Source organism: Euprymna scolopes, chromosome 19, assembly GCF_053919585.1.
Source record: "Euprymna scolopes isolate OS-2025 chromosome 19, ASM5391958v1, whole genome shotgun sequence".
Classification (NCBI taxonomy): Eukaryota; Metazoa; Mollusca; class Cephalopoda; order Sepiida; family Sepiolidae; genus Euprymna; species Euprymna scolopes.
In genome coordinates, this window is record NC_136500.1 from 65360485 (window position 1) to 65385489 (window position 25005).

At 33.3% G+C, this 25005-nt stretch overlaps 1 protein-coding gene across 2 annotated transcripts in view; it reads right to left on the reverse strand.

Moving 5' to 3' along the window:
* Positions 1–25005, reverse strand: part of LOC145240166 (meiosis 1 arrest protein-like) — a 644978-nt gene that overhangs the window by 541740 nt on the left and 78233 nt on the right. For both annotated transcript variants that reach the window (XM_080103755.1, XM_080103756.1), the window contains exons 2-3: positions 18877–19023; positions 11765–11922 (exon numbers count right to left, since the gene is read on the reverse strand). In XM_080103755.1, coding sequence (XP_079959881.1) covers positions 11765–11922; positions 18877–18964 — 246 coding nt within the window. In that variant the 5' untranslated portion in view covers positions 18965–19023. The remainder of the gene's footprint in view (positions 1–11764; positions 11923–18876; positions 19024–25005) is intronic.

Below are 25005 nucleotides of genomic sequence, written 5' to 3' on the forward strand. Positions count from 1 at the left end.
CATAAAAATAAATTTTTTTTGTTTGGGTCTAATAATGCTTTATACAGAAATAAATAGTTTTTATAATTTTTTTTTTGTCTGTCAAATAATTTACGCCGATAAACTACACATTTACCTTTATTTTTTGTAAGAACACTTTTTTTACTGACTTTTTTTTTTGTAAATAAAGGAAATTTATGATTTTCTTTTTTTAAGGGGGGGGGGGCTTTTCGATTTACTATTTATTTGTCATTTTATGTTTCTAATGTAATCCCCCCGCCAAATTGAATTTGTCATATTTTGGGGTTTGTTTTGTTTATTAAATTGTTAGGTGAAAGTAGCGAATTATCGTTATTTTATGTTTCCAATGTAATTCCCACCCCTCCCCCCACCACCAGAAACAAAAAACAAATTGTATTTGTCAGATTTTGCCCTCCCCCTCAATCGCCAAACTTGAAAAAATGCTATAGGTAACATGTCTTGTTGAACACTTGGTGGGCAAAAAATGGTGGGTGATTATTTTACGTTAAATTTATATTGAAAAGTGATCCCCCACTCTAACATGTTATTTTATTTTATTTTTTCCAAATTTCTTCTCTCATAATATTTATAAAGGCTGTTTAAATGTATGAAGCTGAAAAAAAGTGGATCTTCATTTTTTTAGGGGTTAAACGCCACTGGGTCACGTCGTATAAAGTCACTTTTTTAATTAGAAAATTAAGTTTGTAATCGATGAAATTAACATGAAAAAAAAAGTGTAACTTGTGGTATTTGGGGGGGGGGCAGTAGATCTTCATTTTTTAGGTATTAAACGACGCTACGTTTAAGGAATAAAATAAAACAAACAAATGAAATCTTTTCAGTTTTTATTCGTAAGTGTTTTATTTTTAATATTTAAAAAAAATAAATAAAAGCCAAACATTTTTCTATCTACACGGAATTATTTTTCCAGCTAGAAACTTAATGAAATTACCAAATGATATTTGGTGAACGCTTGTTTTTTTTTATGGATAGCATCTAGGAGCAAATAACTCTAAAAAAAAAAGTTTTAAAAAAAGGTTGTTGTTGGAAATTAATTTCAAAATAAATTAAATTAAATATATTATCAATATAATTGTTGTTTAAAATTTAACAATTTTAAATAGAATACTTAAAATAATTCTCTCGCTCAAACATTAACTAAGATACCGATATTTAGTAAAATCAATTTTTCTTAATGTTATATGCAAATAAGGTGATCTCTTTATTGTATATTTTTTCACATATAATACTATATATAGAAACAAATGAAAGATTAAAGTAAGACACGTTTTGTATATATTAATCAAATTGTAAACAGACAGGAATACGAATTTATATATATATATATATATATATAATAAAAGCATCTAAATAAGAATGAGGAAAAAGGGGAAATTGTTTTTAAAACGGCGAAGAAACCCAAGATTAAAAGTTTGATACATATTTATTTTACAAAAACAGAAAAATATTTATGCCACACTTACTCATCATGGAACAAAGATGTCATATTCTAAAAATCACTAAAATTGATATAGCATTTTCTTTTTTTTAGCATGGATACCCAGTGTTGCCAGGGTCAACATGAAGTTCGGTTTGGCCACACCTGCTATACTAAGAATATTGACCAGTTTTTCATTATTATATGTCAACTCCATCATTACCCCAACAACGATTTCAAAAATAAAAGAACAAATGAAAACACAAAAATGTAATCCCCCCCCCCTGCCAAAGAAAAAGCAGAAATACATCATAAACTATCCACCAGATATTTCGGCAGAAGGGATACAAAGATAGGCTATTCTCCGGATATTGAGTACCTTTTTATGACTATATTCCAGTCTGTTGCAACGAAAACACACAGTAAATAATTTGATTTTAAAAATACCAAAGTAGAATTTGTTTGTGTAAATCGAAATACACGTTTTTATGTTATAAAAATGATGAGTTATGATTTATTGTTATTAAAAGAAAAAAAAATTAGCAGTTATGATGTCAAAAAAATGTGAAGAAAAAAAAATGGTAAAAAATGTAAATGAAAGTTTCTTTTTTGTTTTTGTTTTAAATAAAGAATCATAGTTGAATTGGATTGTTTGTTTATTTTAAAATAAAAATCCACTGGACCAAAACGTTAATTGCGAAATCACAGAAATTATTTTATTTGAACTGATTCCAAAAATAATGCTTGAAACTTTGTGTGAGTTATTTTTAGTTTGGTTATCCGTCGAAAACAAAAAGAAGAAAGGGAAATAACTCCAAACTCAAATAACTCAAACTGTTTTATGAAAAAAAAAATCGATGTTGGTAAACATAAATAAAATTAAATATGTTATCAATATAAATCAAATTTAAATAATAAACTTAAATAGAACACTTAAAACAATCATCTCACTACAAACAATAACTAACACACGCTATTTAATAAGTCGATTTTCCTTAATGTAATATGCAAATAACATCATCTCTCAATTGTCTATTTCACACGAATCATACTATATATAGGACTGAATCAAGCATTAAAGTAAAGGACCTTTTGTATATATTAATCAAATAGTGAACAAACAACCAAACAAACAGACAAGAATACGAATTTATATATATATCTATAATATAAAGCTGAACGTCTGTGTGTGTCTGGTCACGAATAGGCTCCTATATGGTTGACTATTATAGAAAACTGATCACATATAATGATAGAAGATGTAGCGAGACACAAGAATGGGTATGTTTGATCTGGCATAATGATGATTCATTAAAATTGTGGGGTCTGCGTATGCGCCTAGTCCACAAAGTATGGAAATAAAACATTTTTAAATTAAAAAAACACGTTTACAAGTGTTTTTGATATAGATGTACATAAGAATACTTTGATAAGTATGTTTTAACTTAAATAGGGATGGTATAATAAATGGGGTCTGCATTCGCGGCTGGCCTCCATAAAATGGAAATAGGCACAAACTTTAATAAAGTCTTTTCATATCTATCTGTGAAAGTATACTTTGATAATTATGTTTCAGTTTGAAGGAATATGGTATAATAAAATTATGGGGTGTTCGTTTGCACCTGACCTCCATAGAATGGAAATATGTCACAAAGTTTAACAAGGTTTTTTTAATATAGATCCACAGAATATTGTGATAAGTGTTTCAGTGTGAACAGGTATGGTATAATAAATTATGCGGTTTATCTATTTTATTTTTACTTTCATAATATTTTGCTTTGGTTTTGATAACCCCAAATTCAAAGCTATCTCTTTACAACCCTTCCTTTTCATAACCTATCATACTTTCATAAATCAGAGTCCATTTTCTGTAGGCTGTTTTTGAACCCAGTCAACGACGGGTACTTTTGCTAGTATATATATATTTTACCTTGTTACTTAAATTAAGTTTCAGGATTTTGCAAGAATTAATATGGATTTCTAAAGAGTTACTCTCTTCTTATTCTCTGGATTCCCATTCTAAGGATTTCACTTGAATTTGTATAATTTTTTAACACTTTCTGAAGATTTCAAATATATATATATATATATATATATATATATATATATATATATATATATATATATATACACTCATGAGCAAAAAAAAAAAAAAAAAAATGGGCCAAGAGTTAAAGAAAGAAGAAATAGATTTTTCAATATTTTTCCATGAAGTTTTGTTAATTTTAACTGAAAATTTCTATTTTGCAGATCATTATTATTATAGCATATTATAATAAGTGGAAAAATTAATCCTAAAAATGCTAAGACCGCATCTTGGCGAGAATATAAAAAAACGAATTGCAGGATTCAGGCAGTCCAAAATGACTTACAAGCAGATTTTTTATATTTTAAAAAAAGAAAAAGTGAAAACATCTCTTTCTGTAGTGAAGCTATTGGTCAAAGGTTCAAAGTCAAATGTTTGGTAAAAGGGAAATCTGGGTCTGGTTGGCCTAGAGCATCCACTTTGCAGGATGATCACAAGCTTTAATTAACTGTTTTGAAGGATCGAAAGAAAACTTATGTTGACTATAGCAAAGAAATTCAAAACAGGGACTGGAAATTCTCTTTCTAGATATACAATATCTAGATGAATGAAAGAAATGGGATTTTCCTCTAAAGGCATGTAAAGAAGCCATTTTTATCTAAGAACATCATCAATGATAGAAAGACATTTTTCTCGTGTTATGGCAAGAAAGATACAGACTGGTTCAGGAATGTTTTCTGATTAGATGTATCAAGATTTTGTCTTGTTAGTGATGCTCCCGAACGGTGCAATCAAAGAACTGGAGAAAGATTTTCACCAAGTTGCATAAAAGTGACAGTTAAACATGAGGGATAGTGGTATGGAGAACTTTTACTGCATCAGCAGTTTGGGAACTTATTAGATGTGAGAGTCAATCAATGCAATGGAATACATTCGAATATTAGAAACAGGACTGTGACCAAGTATCCAGAAGCTGGGAATACCCCAGAATATTATTTTTTAACATGATAATACCCCTGTGCACACTGCTAAAGTCACAAAAAATGGTTTTCTGATAATTCAAATGATGTGATATTTTGGCCAGGTCAAAGCCCCTATTTAAACCCAATCGAAAATATTTGGTCCATAATATCTCATGCATTTGCCGGAAGAACTTCTTCGAAAAATGACAAACTGTGGGAAGCTGTGCAAAGCGAATGGAATAGCATCTCCTCTTCAGTGTTCCACGTTGGTTGAGAGCATGTCTAAAAGGATTGATTTTTTAAAGAAATCAAAAGGGAATGCGAATCCATACTAAGCATTTATTAAAGTAAATACCTTGTTCTATGTTATTAGTCTCATTTAAGTTTCCTTATTCACTTGTTCTTTGTTCAATATAGCTTTTAGTGCAATAAAATGTATAAACTTTGTTTGGCCCATTTTTTTTTTCTCACAAGTGTGTATATATATATATATATATATATATATATATATCCGTATCCCTTATTTGCTATTTCTACCTCAATTCTTACTTTTTTCACTTTTCCCTTTGTTTGTTTTATTTTTATGATCCCCATTATGTCTTAATGATCCCTATTTTTTCATTACTATCACTCACCTACTCTTCTGATTTTATTCTCTTATTCTCTCCTTCCTATTCACATATGCTTAACTATTTCATTTTAGTTATATTTTAATATTTTTATATTTCAAAGTTTTTATCCTTGTACTTTTAGAGTGGATGAAACGCAGAATATTCAGTGTAGCTTAATCGCCATATATATTTTATAACTTACTATATATATACATATATATATATATATATATATATGTATATATATATATATATATATATAAATAGTACATTGAAGCAGCAATAAAGACTTGTTAACATTAATACTCTCTCAAGTTCTCTATCTATATAAAAGCCAAGTACGTCCAAGGCTGGAATACTGTGTCCATATCTGGGCAGGAGCTGCTAAAAACAGCCTATCCTGCCTTGACAGAGTACAAAATAGACTTTGTGGCTTAGTGGGGGATGTCCTTTTCTCTACCCTGCAACCTCTCTCCCACAGAAGAGACGTTGCGAGCCTATCCTTGTTTTATCGTTATTTCCATGGCAGGTGCTAATCTGAACTCCAATCTCTGGTCCCCCCTCGCCAATCTTTCACGAAAAACACCCGTCTAGCTGAATCCACTGTGAAAAATTTCCCCCACTCTATATCTGTGCCTAAATCAAAACGCGGATTCCATGAACAAAGCTTCTTTCTTAGAACTGCACGCTTGTGGAACTCTGTTCCGTCTGCCTGCTTCCCACCGGACTACAACTTGGATGTGTTCAAGTCTAATGTAAACAAATTCCTAATGAACTGCCCCCTTAAGTAAACACTTCATCAAATCTCCACACTAACGTAATGTACTTGCAATAACCCTTATCCCTGAGTGGCTTCCAGGCCTTGATAAGTGGTGATCACTGTGTAAAAAAATAAAAACGTTTAAAATCAGCAAAAGTTTGAATGTTAGAATTGATACATTTTTTAAATGACGTTCTTACAAATATTTTATAGGATGTACTGGATTCAAAGTCTATTGTTATGAGATGCCATGCGGAAGGTTTCTACATAAATGAGTGGTGGCTGAAATGAAGTGGCTACCGACATAGACTAATGACATGAATATGGCAAATTTGAATCCTATCGATTCCATAACACCACTTTTACAATAGATGTTATTTGCAATGGTGGTAGCCAGACAAGTTTTTGCTGTGAATGTTTTACCAAGTAGAAAAAGGGTTTAAAGCTCAGTCGAGCATCTTCTATAAAAATAGAGCAAAGAAAAACTAGCAACATCTCTTCTATGATTAAGGGGTCATAAATGAGATGGATAAATTGACAATTGAATTATCATGAATATTAGGAGAGAATTGAAAATAATAGAAAGAATAAAATTTGCTAATTTATGAGGACAATTAATGACAGGTTTTTTTGACATTCGATTTGAAGAGGAATGCGTTATAAACCTCAAGGAATTGGCCCTGTTCCATAGATGGGAAAGAAATTCTGTTCATGGAAACTCCAATGGATATTAGGAACACAGAGGAAGAAAGGAAAGTTCTCTATAGTGGTGGTAGCTAGATGAGTTCTTGCTGTGAATGTTGCACAAGGCATAAACAGAGATTGAAGCTCAGTCGAGCATCTTCTGTGAAAATAATAGAGAAGAAAAGAGAAAAACTAGTAAAGTCTCTTCTGTGAGAAAGGGGCTATAGAAAACAGAATAGATCATTCGCCACTAGATTGTGAAGTCAAATTTTAACTCTGTCAATGCGAGAAAGAGCGCGCTGAATGGGACCTTACTTGGATCACTTGATGTGATATGAAGATGCATCTATAAATCAATCCTATTTGTAGTTTTAGGAAGAATTTTCATTTCAAACTGAACCCTTTATTTAATCCACAGATTTTTGAGTGCGACATAAAAATTCCAAAGTTCAATAAGACGCACCTGAAGAAGGTCAGAGATTACATTGACCAAAATATTGGGAGAATCGCATTCAAGATAAGATGGATGATTTCCATTTCGACGTCTAACTACCTCTTTCTCAGAGAAGAGACGTTGCTAATTTTTCTCTACTCTATCATTATTTTCATAACAAGTGCTCAACTAAACTTCAATCTATGGTCCTCCGTTCCACATAAAACATTTACAACAAAACGTCTAGCTACAGCCACTATCAATAGTCTCTCTCTCTTTCTATCTATCTATCTACTTAAAACTAAATTAAACTTCCATGAAAACTGTGATTGTCTGTGGAACACAATACAGCAAAGCTGTTTCCCAGTTTACGACAAGGTCATTTTCAAGTCCAATATACATAATCCTTATCAAGCCACCCTCTTAAATAATAAAATTCTGTCCAATCACCACCATTATTAATAATCATCACGGTATTGTCTCACCGTTCACCTGACACTTGTTTAATTCTTATCTTATTTTTAGAGTAGGAGCAGGCCTCAAATTGAGAAATATGTGCACCGTAAATGATATTTACATTTGATGAATCTAATCACATGTCAATGTTTCAGGAAGAAAGGGCTGCTTACACCTAACTTGCAAATTACAATTCAAACGCCCTTTCATTTTTCCTAGCTGTGTTTGAAAGTTGAACCTGTGGTGATACAAGTACATAATACATAAACCTTTTAGTCATTTGATGCTGTTATTTACCTCTTTCAGAGAGGGGGAAAGGGAGTGGGAGAGTTATATACAGCTTTCAGGTTGAGCCTTTTAAATTTATCCCTCCAGAGAAATGCCTTTATGTTTCATTTGACACGCACATTTCCTGTTCAGACATCAAAGGAATGGTCAATGGAACATGCACATAAACAATCAAAACCTCGTCCCCACCTCCATCTCCACATTCCCACTTTTCTGCCAAAACATTAATTGCATAAAAAGATACAAATGGTTAACCCCAGCAAACAAGGGATTTGTGTAACACCCTAAAAAGAAGATCAATGTCGTCTAAATGTTATTGAGAGCTAGAACAAAATAAGGCCAACCCTGTGGGACAAAAGATGCGGATGCAAATTTGTTGCATCAGAGTATTACGTCAACCAATTTTATCCCAACTTTTTTTATTATTATAGTTGAGTTCTTTTTTTGGTTTCTAAATTGTAACATATTATTTTAACTATTTCTACCTGCCATTGGGTTGCCCAGGATTTCTTTTTTTTTACTTTCATTTTTGCTTTCTTTTTAACTAGGCTTTGTTTTACTAAAATATTTTGTTTTTGAAAATTAAGTTTAATTATTAGGATGTCATGAGGTAGCTGGAATGCTGATACAGCTACTACACTTTGATCTTAGCCAAAATGCCAAAAAACCATAAAAATGAGGGCGCTGGAATGCTGAAAACAGATACTACAGTTTAAAAACTTTATCTATTTAGGAAGGAATTATGCAGTCAAAATAAATTAGGCACAAGGCCATTAAAAAGTGTAGGAGGAGGTGGTTATAGTCATCCTTGTCACTTTACCTAAGATTTGTGTCTGCTGTTCATAGCTAGAATCCTCAGTTTCAATATTCACTCAAGGAGTCATCTTACTTAAAATTCCCAAATCAATTTTTTTTTGTATATAAATCTATAAATATAAAAGCGAAAATGTATGTATGTGTGTTCGCCTTTTCTGTATGTCTAGAAAAGGCTTTTTTCAGAGAAGCGGTCGGTCAGTTCACAACTTTTTAAAACTTTTTATATCACATATAAATCGTAATATCTCACAGTTAACAACGAAGCTCGCCTATCTATTTCATTTGCTCGATTTTGGGAAGATAAATATTCAACATTTGTCGATCGCCGCATGTGGGTTAGTTTTTTTCCTATAACATCTTGGGAAAATACTATCCCGCAGTCAAACTTGACCTCATTAACTCATTAAAACGGGCGCCTGCCAAATTCAAGTAATTAAATAAATTTAAACGTGTTTCCATTAGCATCTTGGGGTGGGACAATCGTTAACGTCACACATTTTTTTTCACACTTTAATTTACAACTTTGCCTCAATGGTTCGGGTTCGATCCTCATATTGTCTTTTTTTTATTTTTAACCCCTATCCGGAGTTTCAACAAACACCTCCAAACACCCGGGCAACGCCGGGTACCCCCGCTAGTCTATATATATAAAAAGCAAAATGGACGCGAGCATTTGTGTATGTCCGCGAAAGGCTTTTTGCATCGGGGTTCTCGCATCAGTTAGATTCCGCAAAAAGTTTTCTTATACTTCCCAGATCGTAATATCTTAGATTCACAAATGGACATTGTCTCTATCTTTTTTTTGATCAAGTTAAACAAAATCTCACCGTGGTGTCATCTCAGGTGGTTGTTTGGCTTTTTTGTATAAAACGAAACTGTTTGAAAAAGTGGGAAGCTTGACCTTCAGGCCGAGATTTCTGTAATTGGTCCTTGGTCATGTAGGGGAAACCCTTCACACTGAGAAAGTTACTACTGTTTTTTTTAGATACTGCTAAAGTGCCTCCTTTTTTGGAGGAGCTGGCTTTTTCCCACATTAAAAATGACCTTCTGTCTAATTTACTTTCGTGGGGAAGCAAATAAATACCACAACACAAAGCGGAAACCTTACCTGGGTCCTGACCAGATTTAAAAGCAACGTTCATTTCTGCACATGCGTGATGACTCCTATGATTCTTAAGTTAATTACCAACTAATTGAATTCACTATACTCTTTGGCCTAATGGTTAGCGAGGAAGACTAATTACCATACGCTTTCAAGTTCGATCCCATCTCTCTATCCTTTTTTTTTTTTCATCCTTGTGCCAATATCCTCCACCCGGGCACAAGTTAATTACCAACTCATTGAATTCAGTATTGTCTTTTTTTCACGTTCTTTTCCTCCTTCGTGGTATGGGTTCAAGCCTGCCTGCCTACTACCACTTTTATTTTTTTACTCAACTCACACCTCCCAACACCTGGGCAACACCGGCTAGTATATATATATATATATATATATATATATATATATATATATATATATATATATATATATGTATACACTCATGAACAAAAAAAATGGGCCAGGAAATAAATTTACAATTTACTGCACAAAATGCAATTAAATAATAAACGAAAATGAGTAAAAAATATAAAGAGCAAGATATTTACTTTAATAAAAACTTAGTATGGAATGGAATTGCCCTTAGATCTTTTTAAAAGATCAATTCTTTTTATCATGCTCTCAACCAACTTGGAGCACTGTGAAGAGGAAATGTTATTCCATTCTCTTTGTACTGCTTCCCATAATTTTTCTTTGTTGGAAAAAGTTTTTCTAACTAATGCACGAGATATTATAGCCCCCCAAAAAAAAGGTTATATTATACGTATACGTTATGGAACGAAGTTCTCCAAAACAAAAACTCACTTAATTTCATCAAGTAGTTTTTGTTTTACAGCGAAAAAACGATTTGTTATGATACCGAGCAAAAGGTTCGATTTTTACGAAGAAAAGCTAGTAATGAAGATGGGGAGGGAGTATCGGCGCTTTATATTGAGTTATCTCCCCGTGGCGTGTCCAACAAATTTCATAATGGCTGACTTTAACGCGCTCTTATAAGAACGTGTTTTTCCGCTGTAAAAAAAAAAAAAAAAAGTATGAAATTTTTTTTTTCGGAGATCTTCAGTCCAAAACAGATTCGTACAGTATAACCTTTTTTCAATATTTTTATTTTTGAATGCCTTGATTAAACTGTACAAGCACCGCTGCTTTATATCAAAAGGGAAGTTAACAAATGTGTTGTTGAATCTAAAAAGGACAATGTACAATCTCCCTAAGAGTATTTTGGATAATTAAAGTAAGACTTAACTGAGAGAAATAAAAAAACAATGTATGTATTACAAATGACATGAGCCACAACAACACAGAAACCAATCAAATTGTCCAATACACACTTATCCTTTTTTTCTCTCCATCCCAAATAAGTTCTTTTCAGTTGTTTGCTTTTATGCTCCCTGGTTCAATCAAGCCCACACCATTACTCAGATTCAAATAACACCAAAAATTGTTTCCTAAACAGGAAATATTAACAAATTCTTTTTGTAATGAACAAATGACACCTCCTTTCAGTCCTGTATATCAAATAAAAACAGACTATTTTGTAGTGCAAATCACACTCACCCTCTCCTCAACCAGACATAAATTCCAATTCACTAGTTCTATAGTTACTTGCCTCCTTACGAGAGCAGAATTTGACATAATGTCATTTTAGGAATCCAACTTCTTACAACATTTTAGTCAATAAAACCTCTGACCATCTTCAGGTATGTTCTATCATAGTCGGGAATATTTATGTCAGACTCGAAAATCTGTATAGAATTTCAAATTTGAACACTTTCATAAATCTACACAGGAATGTTCTGTACAGATTCTCAAGTTCGACATAAAGATTCTAAAGTTCAACAAGATGCACCTGAAAAAGGTCAGAGGTTATATCAGCTGAAGCATTGTGAGAATTACATCCAAAATAAGAATAGTAGTCGAAGAAATAATCGGAACCAACTATAATACTGACTTCCACATTATATCTATCTAAACAAGGACTGTTCTGTTTATTTTAATTTTGTTATTAGATAAATGTGGATTCAAACCAGTTTTATTTTTGTTCGGATTTATAGAGTGCTCCTTTTCAAGAAGTTGGAGTTCCGCTACATTTAAAAGCTTGTGTTTAATTCTGTTCTCATGAAGAATCAAATAAATCGAAGCTCATATGTGATGTATACATCATCTGAATTTTAATATTATTTTCACTTACCTCATGGAATGTGGTCAGCACCATGACGCTAACGAATGGGATTCTGCACGGACCTCCTAAGGTGCAAGCCATGGAAAATAGATTTTCAAGAGTGTCACAGACATTTGAAATGGCCTCGCCAGAGATTCCAGATCCCATGTCAAATACAAACGCAGTGGCTGTGTTACGTAAATAGAGAGTGAGAGAGAAAGATGAAGAATCATAACATATGGATTGATTTTTTTTCAAGGACATAGACATAAAGTAAGTAGTAATAAAATATATATATATATATATATATATATATATATATAAAATATAATTTTAAGGGGATTAGAACAACAGTCTAAAGAGTAGAGTATATTTTAATGTATTAGTAAATTCATTAATACAATTAAAATAAAAGAAAACAGTGCTCGTTGTAATGTAGATATATAATAAGCTCGATAAGCATACATATCTTCCTTGTGAAACCAATTTTTAATTTTAAATTATCAATCATCTTACTAAATATATAGAAAATATATACATATGACTAATAATATGTAGTAATAATAAAATATATAAAAAATATATAATATAGTAATAATATGTAGTAATAAAAAATGTATATATATATAATCTAATATTTAAAAATCTATATCTGTCTGTCTGTCAGTCAGTCTCCATATTTTTAAACTATCTCCACTGAAACTAAAAGTCACAGAGTGACCCCAGGGGCCTCAAATGATTGGATATTTTAACGAACCGTTCTGTTATGGGTCTTTAGCCAGTTAAAATAGTTTTTAAGGCGTCAAAATTGGGTCAAAATTGAAAAAATTATTATACATTTTGTACATTCATCTTGGGTGATTTTTAATTAGTTTATATGCGTGTCACGTTGGTACAGTGGTAACGTCACCAGCTTTGAATGCTACAGTTTCAGTTTCGATTCTAACTGATAGCACCCAAATACTTCTTTTTTACTTTTTAAATATTGACTCTATAATAATATATACAAAATCTGGACAGATTAAAATATCATATTTAAGTGTACTTTACACCTGGGCAAAGCTGCATCCCTGCCCCACTAGTATCTGTGTACATTTCCCTACGCAATAACTGTCAATTTTCAGTCTACAGACTCGAAATTTGATATACAGGGGGACTAAGATTTGGGAAAATCTTTATAATCCGTTTTCAGCCAGAAATTTGGCTGTTAAGGGGTCAAAGTTCAACGATTTGAATTTTGAGAACTCTACCAAACTCCTCTGCCAATTTTGGGTATAAACAATTGAAATTTTAGATATAGGTTCCTTGGACATGGATCTAACTTAATAACTTGATTTGAGTCCAAAACAATAAATGTTAAGGGGTCATAATAGGAGTCAAAGTTTTAAAAAATTGACCTCTGCGGTCTCTACCAAATTACTCATACAATTTCTGGTCTACACATTTGAAATTTTACATAATGGGTATTCAGAGATAGGTCAAACTTTTTAATCGGTTTGGGTCAAAAATTTGAGCTACCAATATATAAATGTATGTATGTTTGCATGTCTGCCTAAAACTTTTGATGGAGGCGACGGATTTTCACAAGATCAGTATCGTTTTGAACTCGACCCTTCAGACGACAAATACTGAAAAATTGGTTAAAAACATTAATTTCTTCACCCTCAACTGGACACTTTTCAACAGGGAGAGGTCGCTTTTTTCGACGATATTTTCAAAAATCATCCCCTCTTTTCAATTGTCTAGCCTTAATTTAAACTTAAGTCACTTCCGGTTTGCCGGTGGTCGTAACAGCAAAGATGTCACGTTTTTTTCCCCCGTTCTTTTCCTGCTACCACTTCCTTATTTTTTTTGCCCAACACACACCTCCAAACACCTGGGCAACGCCGGGAACCCATGCTAGTATATACATATAGTAATAATATGTAGTAATAAAAAAACATATAAATATATACATATAGTAATAATATATATTAATAATAAAATATAATTATAAAATATATACATATAGTAATAATATATATTAATAATAAAATATAATTATAAAATATATACATATGTAGTAATCTATCTATATCTATCTATACTCCTATAAATTCGTTTTTTTGTTTGTGTATTGAAATTCAGATTAAAATCCCTTTCTCTATTTATTTAAAAAGAAAATACAATTTTCTTATATATGGGTCGTGGGATTGCATTCACTAGCAAAAGATCCAGCTAATTTGCATATTCTTTCAAACATTCATTTTAATTAAATCCCCATGAGTTTCTTCGGTTTTCTTATGGGATGATCATCTTTAGTTAACTATTACATGTAATTATATTCATGCAGATATTCTACATGATTTATACTTGCATAATATTTGCATAACAAGTTTATATTAAACACAAAATTGTTTCCATATATATTTATGTATACGTATATATTTTTGCTTAACAAATTTTGCCTACCAAACTCCTCCTAGAGTTTTTGGTCTACAGACATGAAACTTCATATACAAGGTATTTGAATCCATGCAAAACTTTATATTTGGGTTTTAGCCTGTAAAAATCGGTGCAAAAGTGAGAAAATTAAAAAAAAATGAAATTGCCAGATGAAGGTCGATCGCCAGCATTACGAACTGATAACTTAGTAGCTATTGGTTCATGTTTTAATTTTTAGCCTTGCAATACATGTTTTCATAGCCCAGTCATTAGCGGCAGAGGCCCAAATAAATCATAAGCGGAACGTTTTGGTTTTGATTCTCGGTGGTGGCGCACGAGTCGTTTTTTTTTTGTTAAACTTTTTCAATCATTACTACGTATTGCATCCAATCTATCTATATCTCTCTCTCTATATATCTCTCTCTCTCTATATATATATATATAAAAGTAAACGAGTCTGTGTGTATGTCTGTGTGTGTGTGTGTCTCTTTTTTTTTTTTTGCTCAACACACACCTCCAAACACCCGGGCAACGCCGGGCTGAAATGCAAGTATATAATATATATAGTAATAATATGTTGTAATAAATAATTATATTTACATCTACACACAAAAATAGGCCTAGGGCTCCTAAAGAATTTGTACTGGAATTGTCCACAATGACCAGTAGATAAAATACTTGCTGAAATTTCTGGACAGTGAACGTTCAATCCTCAGTGCAGGCGACCCAAAAATACACTTGCGAATTACTTAAGACTTTTACCTAGTCATGGCTGATGGAACAAGAGCATGCTACTCCAATGGATTAAATAAAGAGTTCCATTCAAAATTCCATACAGATTCTTGAGCTTGACAAAAAGATCCCCAAATTCGACAAGATACACCTGAAGGTTGCATTGGTTGAAATGTTGTGAAAATAACACTTAAGAACATTAGTCTGAAGAATCCAAATAATACAGACATAAACATTATCTTTACAAAATGAAGGTACAGCCTTTTTAACATTAAATATTCAACGTAACTCCACAGCAGGATAATATTGTGTGCATGCCTTAGAAAAAGCAGAAACAAACATTATGAATCCCAATCATTTGACTATGACAAAATGGTCAACAACACAGACTAAAAACTTGGGTGTGTCGAGTTTGAATCTGGTATGTTTTATAAAAATACTATCATCAGACTCACATATGACCTTGTGTCTAACTTCTTGGAGAGGATGCAAATAAAATAAGCAACACATCTTGTTGGACTTAAACTGTTTACCTATAAAATATAGGGTGACCTAAAAAAGTGCCACCTATAGACTCCATAATAAAATTTACTGCAGCAGACATGATTGCAGAGAACATCAGCCAGAGCAAATTCTCGCAGCTTGAGATTTCGAATATACTTCCTTTTTGGCTTGTCCAATTAGAAGCCAACTCTCAGTCACGTGACCAAGTTTATAAAGGATTAAACTGAAAACTCTCTCTCTTTCTCTACCAGGCACTCGAGTTTGCAACATCTCCACATGGGATGCCACAGAATCCAATCTGGCCTTCAGGCCCAGGGTTCAGCTAAGACAGAATACAGATAATCCAGCATGCCAATCGAACTTCAATACGGTACATGGTATGAATTCTGATCTTCCTATAGTCCTCTCTCTAATCTTTTGTGCTTGTTCATACACATGGATGTACATTTCTACAACAAACTTATACACACACTTACATGGACTTTTTCTCTTTCAACAGCCCTGTCTACGCATTCATCAATGTCTCTACACAGGAATTCTTCCCAATACTAGCCCTGCTGTTATTTAAAGTTAGAATGAGACTTCTTGTCTGTTTTATTCTAAACTAGCAGTTCAGCCCGACTTTGCTCAGGCCCTATGTACTGTTCATAACTTTATGTGTATATGTATATATATATTAAAAGGTTTGATTCATGTCCAGATAACCTATATCTAAAACTTAAAGTGTTTAGACCCAAAATTGGAGGAAGAGTTTGGTAGAGTCTGTAATGGTCAACTCTTTCATCTTTGACCTTTTGACAGACAAATTTTCACCCAAAAACTGATTAAAAAGTTTGTTGCATGTCTAAATACCCTTTGTGTAAAATTTCAAATGTTTAGATCCAAATTTGGCTGAATAGTTTGCTATAGATATCGCAAAAGTCAAATCTTTTGAACTTTGATCTCTTGACAGTCAAATTTTCAGCTAAAACCGACTAAAGAGCTTGCCCTATGTCTGAATACACTTTATGTAAAATTTTAAATGCTTAGACCAGAAATTAGCTGAGTAATTTGGAAGGGACTGTGGAGATCAAATTTTCTTTTAACTTTGACCCCAATTTTGACCCCTCAACATTATTGTTTTGGACTCAAATTAAATTAAAACATTTGATCCATGTCCAAATAACCTACATTTAAAATTTCCAGTGTTTAGACCCAAATGTTAGATCCATGTCCAAGTAACCTATATCTAAAATTTCAAATGTTTAGACCCTAAATAGGCAGAGGAGTTTGGTAGAGTTTTCAAAGGTCAAATCGTTGAACTTTGACCCTTTGACAGCCAAATTTCTGGCCGAAAAAAGATTAAAAAGATTTTCCACAAATCTCAATACCCCTTATGTCAAATCTCGAGTTTGTAGACTGAAAATTGACAAAGTAATTTGGTAGGGAAATGTACACACACACAGACAATTTCACTTTTTAGATATATAGATTACAATCGGTTCTGCAATCCAATCCTATTTAAAACAATAAAATTTCAGTATACTGTCCATCAAGTTTCAATCATGTGTGTTCAGCAATTTTACAAGTTGAAAAGCATTTCTTGCAAGGCATAAAATGGCTAAACGAAATGGTTTCATAAACTTTAAGAATTAAGATACAACATTTAATTTGAAATTTATCAATTTTTAAAGTACATTTTCATAAACTTTACTAAATAAGGTATAAAAATTTAATTTACATTGAATCTAAAAATTACCTTGGATTTATTTTATCAGGTTGACAAGAAAGTTCTTGCATGTTTTTAAACTTTTAAATTCATACGAACATATCTTGGCTCAAAAATGTTTTGACATTATTAAGCACCACCAGAAGAAACACACTTTTGCCGACACAAAACAAGTGTATTTATGCCAGTAACATAAAAATTTTGCATTTTGGTGGTGATGAAGTTGCTGAAGGTGTTTTTTATATTGCTTACGCAAAGTTGTTGAGATGCTTGAAAAAGTGGTAGTCAGTCGGTAAGAGGTCTGGGGAGTATGGTGAATTAGGCAGAGTTTCGTAGCCCAATTCATCTAACTTTTACAGGGTTGGTTTAGCAACGTGCAGTCATGTATTGTTGTGGAGGAGAATTAGGCCTTTTCTGTTGACTAATGCTGGGTGTTGTTGTCGAAGTTTCTGATGCATTTCATCCATTTGTTGACAGTACTTCACTGCCTTAATGGTTTCGTCTGCATTCAAAAACAAACTTGAATGGATGAAACCGGTCATAGACCACTAAACAGTCAGCATGACCATCTTTTGGTGCAATTCTAGCCTAGGGAAGTGTTATGGAGCATCGTTGGCATCTAACTACTGAACTGAGCATTGCTGGTTATCATAAAGAACCTACTTTTCATCACAAGTCACAACCTAGTCGAGAAATGAATCATTCTTGCTGCATAAAAGAAGGGAAGATGACACTTCATAATGGTGTTTCTTTTGGTTGTCATTCAATTCATGAGGCAATCATTTATCAAGTTTTTTTTTCTTTCCAATCTCTTCCAAATGGTTGGAAATCGTTGTATATGTTATGTCTAATTACGGAACAAGTTTTCAAACAGCTGTGTGTAGATTGGCTTTGACTAAGGCTCTAAATTGATCGTTGTCAACATCCGATGGCCACTACCACACTCATCATCTTCAAGATTCTCGTTGCCGCAACAAAATTTCTTAAACCGCCATTGTGCTGTGCCTTCAGTAATGGTTCTTGGGCCAAAAGCTTTGTTGATATCATAAGCTGTTTCAGCAGCTTTTCGGCTACTCAAGCATTTTTGGCAGAACCAGAATGCTCTGTCTTTAAAGGTGCTGGTTCAACCTTGTCTCTCATATCCTCGCAGTGAGAGGAAGGTAAGAACCTACCTCAGCCGAATAGCAACAGAATCAGTGTCGAAATGATGTCGAAGATGCGTCCCCAACTGGTATGATCAAACTCAACATGGCTTAACTTTCATGATCTGAAGAGAACCGGTGTATCACAAAGAATTTAATCATAATTGTGAAGTAACTGTTCATGAAAGCATATTCAAAACTTTTTCATTTAGGTATATACCTACATTGATTCTTTTTTCACTCTCAGATTAATTTAGAGAAAATATTTATCTTTATAAATCAGGTTGAATAATCAAATGTTAACTATTCTATACTTTCCCCAATGGAATGTTAATTATGCTGCACTTCAAACTAACAATTTCCAGGGTTGAATTTGACACACTGCTGTCAAAACTTGCTACTCCAACATCCAAATTCAAATCAAGTGAATCTCTGAAACACCAAGCTTTGTATTTAAACCGGAAACATCTAATTTGTATACAAGGTGACAAGATGGCCAGCATATAAAAAAGTACCAGCGATTTTCTCTATTCTTTTTATCTACACGAGACACTACAGGCTGCAGAGAGAACAAAGACTAAAGCAATAATAAGTAAAAAAGTTTTTCATGAATAATTATAGAAATCTCTTACCTGGCTGCCGTCCATAAACTTTGGTTTTAACAGCACCATATTTTAATTGATTCTCAGATGGTACCTGCTTTGAATATCTTGATTGCATCTTTGTCTTTTTTCGTTCTTAGGAGAGAACAACTGGGGATATGATGACTGCTTATTTGTCTGTGAGAAATAAGAAATGTAAAAAAAGTAATATTCATTTAATAACCAGAGCACTGTCTATCACAAATATACAAGTGATGGCATCCCCAATGAGGATATAACTTCCTTCAATAGTAGGTCACTCAAAATGAAAAAAATGTTAATTCCATACAAATCTTTAGGCTGAATGCATACAGATATACAGCAATTTATTAATCAAATCAATTTATTTATCTTTATCGTTTATGATAAATGTTTTGATAATGGAAGTTCCTTTCAATAATTGACAGGTTCGGAATACCAAACAGAATAAGTGATTTATGATATGATTTATAAATTAAAATAAGAGTGATAATGGAAACAATATGTGTGTACATTTCCCTACCAAATTACTTTGTCAATTTTCAGTTTACAAACTCGAGATTTGACATAAGGGGTATTGAGATTTGGGAAAATCTCTTTAATCTGTTTTCGGCCAGAAATTTGGCTATCAAGGGGTCAAAGTTCAACGATTTGATCTTTGAAAACTCTACCAAACACCTCTGCCTATTTAGGGTCTAAATATTTGAAATTTTAGATATAGGTTACTTGGACATGGATCTAACATTTGGGTCTAAACACTGGAAATTTTAAATGTAGGTTATTTGGACATGGATCAAATGTTTTAATTTAATTTGAGCCCAAAACAATAATGTCAAGGGATCAAAATTGGGGTCAAAGTTAAAAGAAAATTTGACCTCTGCAGTCTCTTCCAAATTACTCAGCTAATTTTTGGTCTAAGCATTTAAAATTTTACATAAAGTGTATTCAGACATAGGGCAAGCTCTTTAGTCGGTTTTTGGCTGAAAATTTGACTGCCAAGGGATCAAAGTTCAAAAGATTTGACTTTTGCGATATCTATAGCAAACTATTCAGCCAAATTTGGGTCTAAACATTTAAAATTTTACACAAAGGGTATTTAGACATGCAACAAACTTTTTAATCAGTTTTTGGGTGAAAATTTGTCTGTCAAGATGTCAAAGGTGAAAGGGTTGACCTTTGCAGACTCTACCAGATTATCTATTGTCTATAAAATATCACTGAAAGCATACATATTCATCAGTGTCTGACAACTAAGTCCAACTACCTGACCTGCTCATGTGGTTTAAATATAAGCCCACCAAAATTACTAATGGTGATTTAAAAAAGGGGCTAATACGCAAATTATCTGGTGCCTGAAAATCAGTGCTTTAAGTAGATGGGTCTCTGAGAGATTTTATCTCCTTTGCATGCCAGGAAGAAGTAACACAAGGTATGGAAAGTAGAATTTGAAGAGCCAGCAGCTAGAGGAAGAGCACTCTGGCTTTCAATCAAATGCTTGGGTTGCCCTATCAACAATCTCCTGTAGGAGCACTTCAGGCAATTAGCAACAGATTAATTCCTTCTCAAAGAAAGAGAAATAAACCTGGGAGGGTGGACCTCCTAGAATTGCACAGGATCATACCTCAACCAATAGAAAACAAGCAATTTCAACAATGGTCTAGACTGTTAGCTTTGGGGAGGGGGTCGAAGGAAGATCCCCTGGCCTCTGTGTATCTCATTGAAAAGTAGGAAAACTCTAATCTCAAATCTCAGCTACCCATTCATAGAAAAGGCTTATTCTCATAGGAAAATCAAAGGTTGTATACAGCAATGTTTTAGCAACACTTCTGAAAGCACTAGAATGATGTGTATCAGTAGCATGTCTTTCCTATGGAGAATTACAATTATGTGGAGAGGAGGATCTACTGCATCAGTAACAAGTTGGTCTCCATACATACTCAGGCTTTGAACTCTGAGTGCTATTTGTAGTCTTCCGAAACTGGATAATGCCAATAATTATTAAATATCTTATCATATTTGGTTTAACATCAGTTTTACATACTTTCATTCATATATAAATACACTAAAGACTATAGATAGATATATATTATTTTTAAATCCTCAATACAGTGTTTCATAATAAACAACTGATGATCCCTTTAATAACATTGGTACTATTGTTAGTTCATGTAAGTAAAATGATTCAGCAATGCAGGAAATTAATTGACTTACTGACAAAATAATTTTCCAATGAAGGACTTTTTTTTTTAATAGATTAAAACAAACTTCTAAAACTATATATATATATATATATATATATATATATATATATATATACGAGGGGCCCCTGACCCATTTCCCATAGGAGTAGAGCAACGAAACTTGGCACAGTTATTAGTCTTTCTCTACATAGGAACCACCCAGAGTTATGCATTTCTCCCATCGTTTGATGCAGCTCTGGAGACCGTTTTTGTAGAACAACCCAGGTTGGTCCTCCAACCACGACGTGACTTCAGAAATCAAGGCTGCATCATCTGGGAAACGCTTTCCTTTCAAAAACAACTTTATGCCTGGGAAGAAGTGAAAGTCAGAGGGTGCAAGGTCAGGAGAGTAGGGAGGATGAGGGAGGATTTCATAACCACATGGCCGTGCTTCTGATCTGCCGACATGCGAGTTGTGAACCGGAGCGTTGTCCTGCAGGAGGAGGATACCTTTGCTGATCTTGCCCCACCTCTTGATTTTGATAGCTTCCCTTAATTTCCTCAAAAGTGAAGCATAATAGGCTCCTGTAATTGTGGTACCCTTTGCCAGGAAATCTGTCATCACTACACCGTCCTGGTCCCAGAAGACTGTGAGCATGACCTTGCCAGTGGAGGGCTGCACCCTTGCCTTCTTTGGAGGTGGTGAGTCCAAGTGCTTTTACTGCATTGACTAGGCTTTGGTCTCTGGATCATATTGATGGACCCAGGTTTCATCCTGTGTAATAAGTCTTTTGAAAAACTTTGACTCATGGCACATCTCCAAATTCATCCTCGAGCACTCGACGCATTCTCACTTCTGGAATGGTGTGAGCAACCTAGGAATCCATCTGGCAGACACCTTATGCATATGCAATAGTTATGAATGATAGTTTCCACAGACCCTGTACTAATCTTGACATCTTGGGCTAGTTGTCGAATAGTAATGCACCGATCTTCCAAAATGGCAGCCTCAACTTGACGGACAGATGCCTCATCAATGGCAGAAGGGGAATGACCAGGTCTGGGAGCTATTTCCACAGACTTCCAGCCATGTTTGAATTCCGGATGCCAGCGTTTTACAAGGTCATGATGGGGCATTATCACCATAAGTTTATTTCATTTCATCAAAAGTCTCCTGTGGTGTGCGTCCTTTCAAATACAAAAACCGGATCACTGCTCGACATTCAACAGGCTCCATTTCACACCTGACTCAGTTCAAACACCTGTAAAACAGAAACCACAATTAGTTCAGAGCTATAATTTGCCACATAACTCGTAGAGATATAAATAATTGCACATGCAAAATTTCAGCTAGATCAGACAACTGGAAGTGGGTCAGGGGCATTACTTATTGCACGCCCCTCATGTGTGTGTGTGTGTGTATATATATATATATATATATATATATATATATATATATACATACATACATACATACATATATATATATACTAGACTACCCATGATCCGTTGGGTCAGTATGTTATATTAGCTATGGAATTCATGTATGAGCGTGACACTTGTGACGTAAAGAAAATAGTTTTTTTGACATAACAGAAACATTTCTATGAAAGTATATTAAAATGAAAAATCATGGACAGATCACTCAAACATGAAAAAAAATCCTCCCTATTTGTGTAAAGTTACCTATTTTTCCTAATAATCGCTTAAAAATAGAAAATGAAACATGATTTTCCTACGAATTAAACGCCAACGAAAGTCATTTAGCAGCAAAAACACACATGACCTCCCGATGAGAAATATAAGAATGAAAAACCCATATTGGAACCCTTCAACCAAATTATAAAAACTTAAAATCTAAAAAAAAAAAAAAATTAATAAAACCTGAAGCAAAAAAATAAAACCTAAATAAATAAAATAAAATAAAACAAATATTGAAACAGATTAGTAAATGCGTCAAAAAATTCACCGTTCTCACACAACTATTTTGTATCTAGAAATGTAAACAAAAAATAAAAAAGGAAGAAAGGAAGAAAAAGGGACGGATAGAGAGTACTAGTAGTAGTAGTCTGGCTTTACTACAATTGTTCTTATGTTTGTCAACGGGTTAAAGTTGTTTAGTTGTAAGAAAATAGCGACAGTATAATTGTAATAAAGAATAGTTGCAGAACACCCCCACTCTTCCCATGTTAAATAATAATTTCGAAATAACGTTAATATTTCAGTGCGCAGGTCAAAATCTGCAAAAGAAGCGATTTGTGTTTATTTGTTTACGCTGTCATGGGTTAATGTTTGTGCGCGCATGCACAATCAGATGTCCTAAACCGGAAAGTGGGTTACATCACTCGTTACAAGGTCATTTGAGTTTTATAATTATATATACATATATATATACATCCTTTTTCTTCATTTTTCCTTCCTGCTTTCATAATCACTTTGAATCCCTATAAACTTTCACTATCTGTTTAACTTTTTTATGCAAATATGATTAATTTCATATTGTTTGTTTCCTTTAATACATTAACCTGCAAAATTTATTGTACATTTTGCAAACCTCTTTCCTCTGATGAGAAGAATTGCATTTTTCGAAACGGTTCCAGGTGAGCATTATTTGAAGATAGTGGTTTCAATCCTACCCAAAGCAGGCCAAAGGATTAGTTGGCCAGAAATGTTGCGAGACAAAAAGAACTATGGAAGGCAATAATTACTGGAGATACAGTTATAAGACTCAGCATTCCTATCCCGTTGCGGTTAACCACCTGAAGACGACCAGAAAGGATGGGTTGGCCGAAGCGTGGAAAAACACCAACAACTATGAAGATGAGGATAACAGTTCACAAAAAAAATGAATGTATAGATTAATTATACTGTCACAAACAATATTACTCCAATTTATCAAACTTTCTGCGTTGTTTACCATTTTGATATTGGCTAATGTATTTTGCCAGATAAATTTATTATTGATTACAACTCCTCTGATGAAGAACTTGAATATTATCACTGGAGAACATCTTTCATAAATGTCTTGAATACGTACTGCAATTAAAAGATTAATAAGATGTTTTATCTCTCTAAATATGTATCGACACTAGATTATGAATATTGCACAGACGCATCTCCTTACAAGATATTAGCAATACTAGAGAGGATCTATATAAAAAAGAAGAATGAAATGGTCTTAGGATACTACGTTTCTGAATATTTGAGATGAGGATTGATTATTCGTATTATTTGGATTCTTCGGACTACTGTTCTCATCTTGAGTGTTATTTTTTACATTTCAGTCAATGTAATAGTTCATAAGGACCCATGGCGTGGTGGATAGCCTACTTGGAAAAAATCAGTTGTAAGTTACATTGTTCTAGAGGTTGAAGGTTCAACCCTCAGTGTGGGTAACACTCAAAAATACAATTGCAAATTACTTAGGACTTCAATACAGTCATGGCTTATGAAACAAGAGTCTGCTACCATCATAGGTTCTGTTCAAAATTCCGTGCAGATTCCAGAGTTCAACAGAAAGATTCCAAAGCTTAGCACAAAGATTCTAAAGCTTGGCACAAAGATTCTAGAGTTTGGCACAAAGAGTCCAAAGTTTCATAGAAAGATTCCAGGGTTCGACAGAAAGATTCCAGAGATTGTTGGAACAAAGTTAGTCTATTCAGTTGATAGTTAGCAATAAAAAGGTCTCACTGAAACATTCGAAAAAAAGAAATTATTATAAGATATTAGATGTTACCTGACGTTGCTTGGAGTAAAAGTAACCTATGTCTATTAAAACATCTATCTTTCTATCTATCTCTGTCTTTCTCTCTCTAACCCCCTCTTTTTCCTCCACCCAGCTGGACCCAGACACACATACAACTCCTTTATATAATAAATTTTTTGAGAAATGGGTCAGAGTTTTTTTATCAAATTAGTACATAACACATTGTAAAACAGATTCCCCTGGAGAACCACTTCC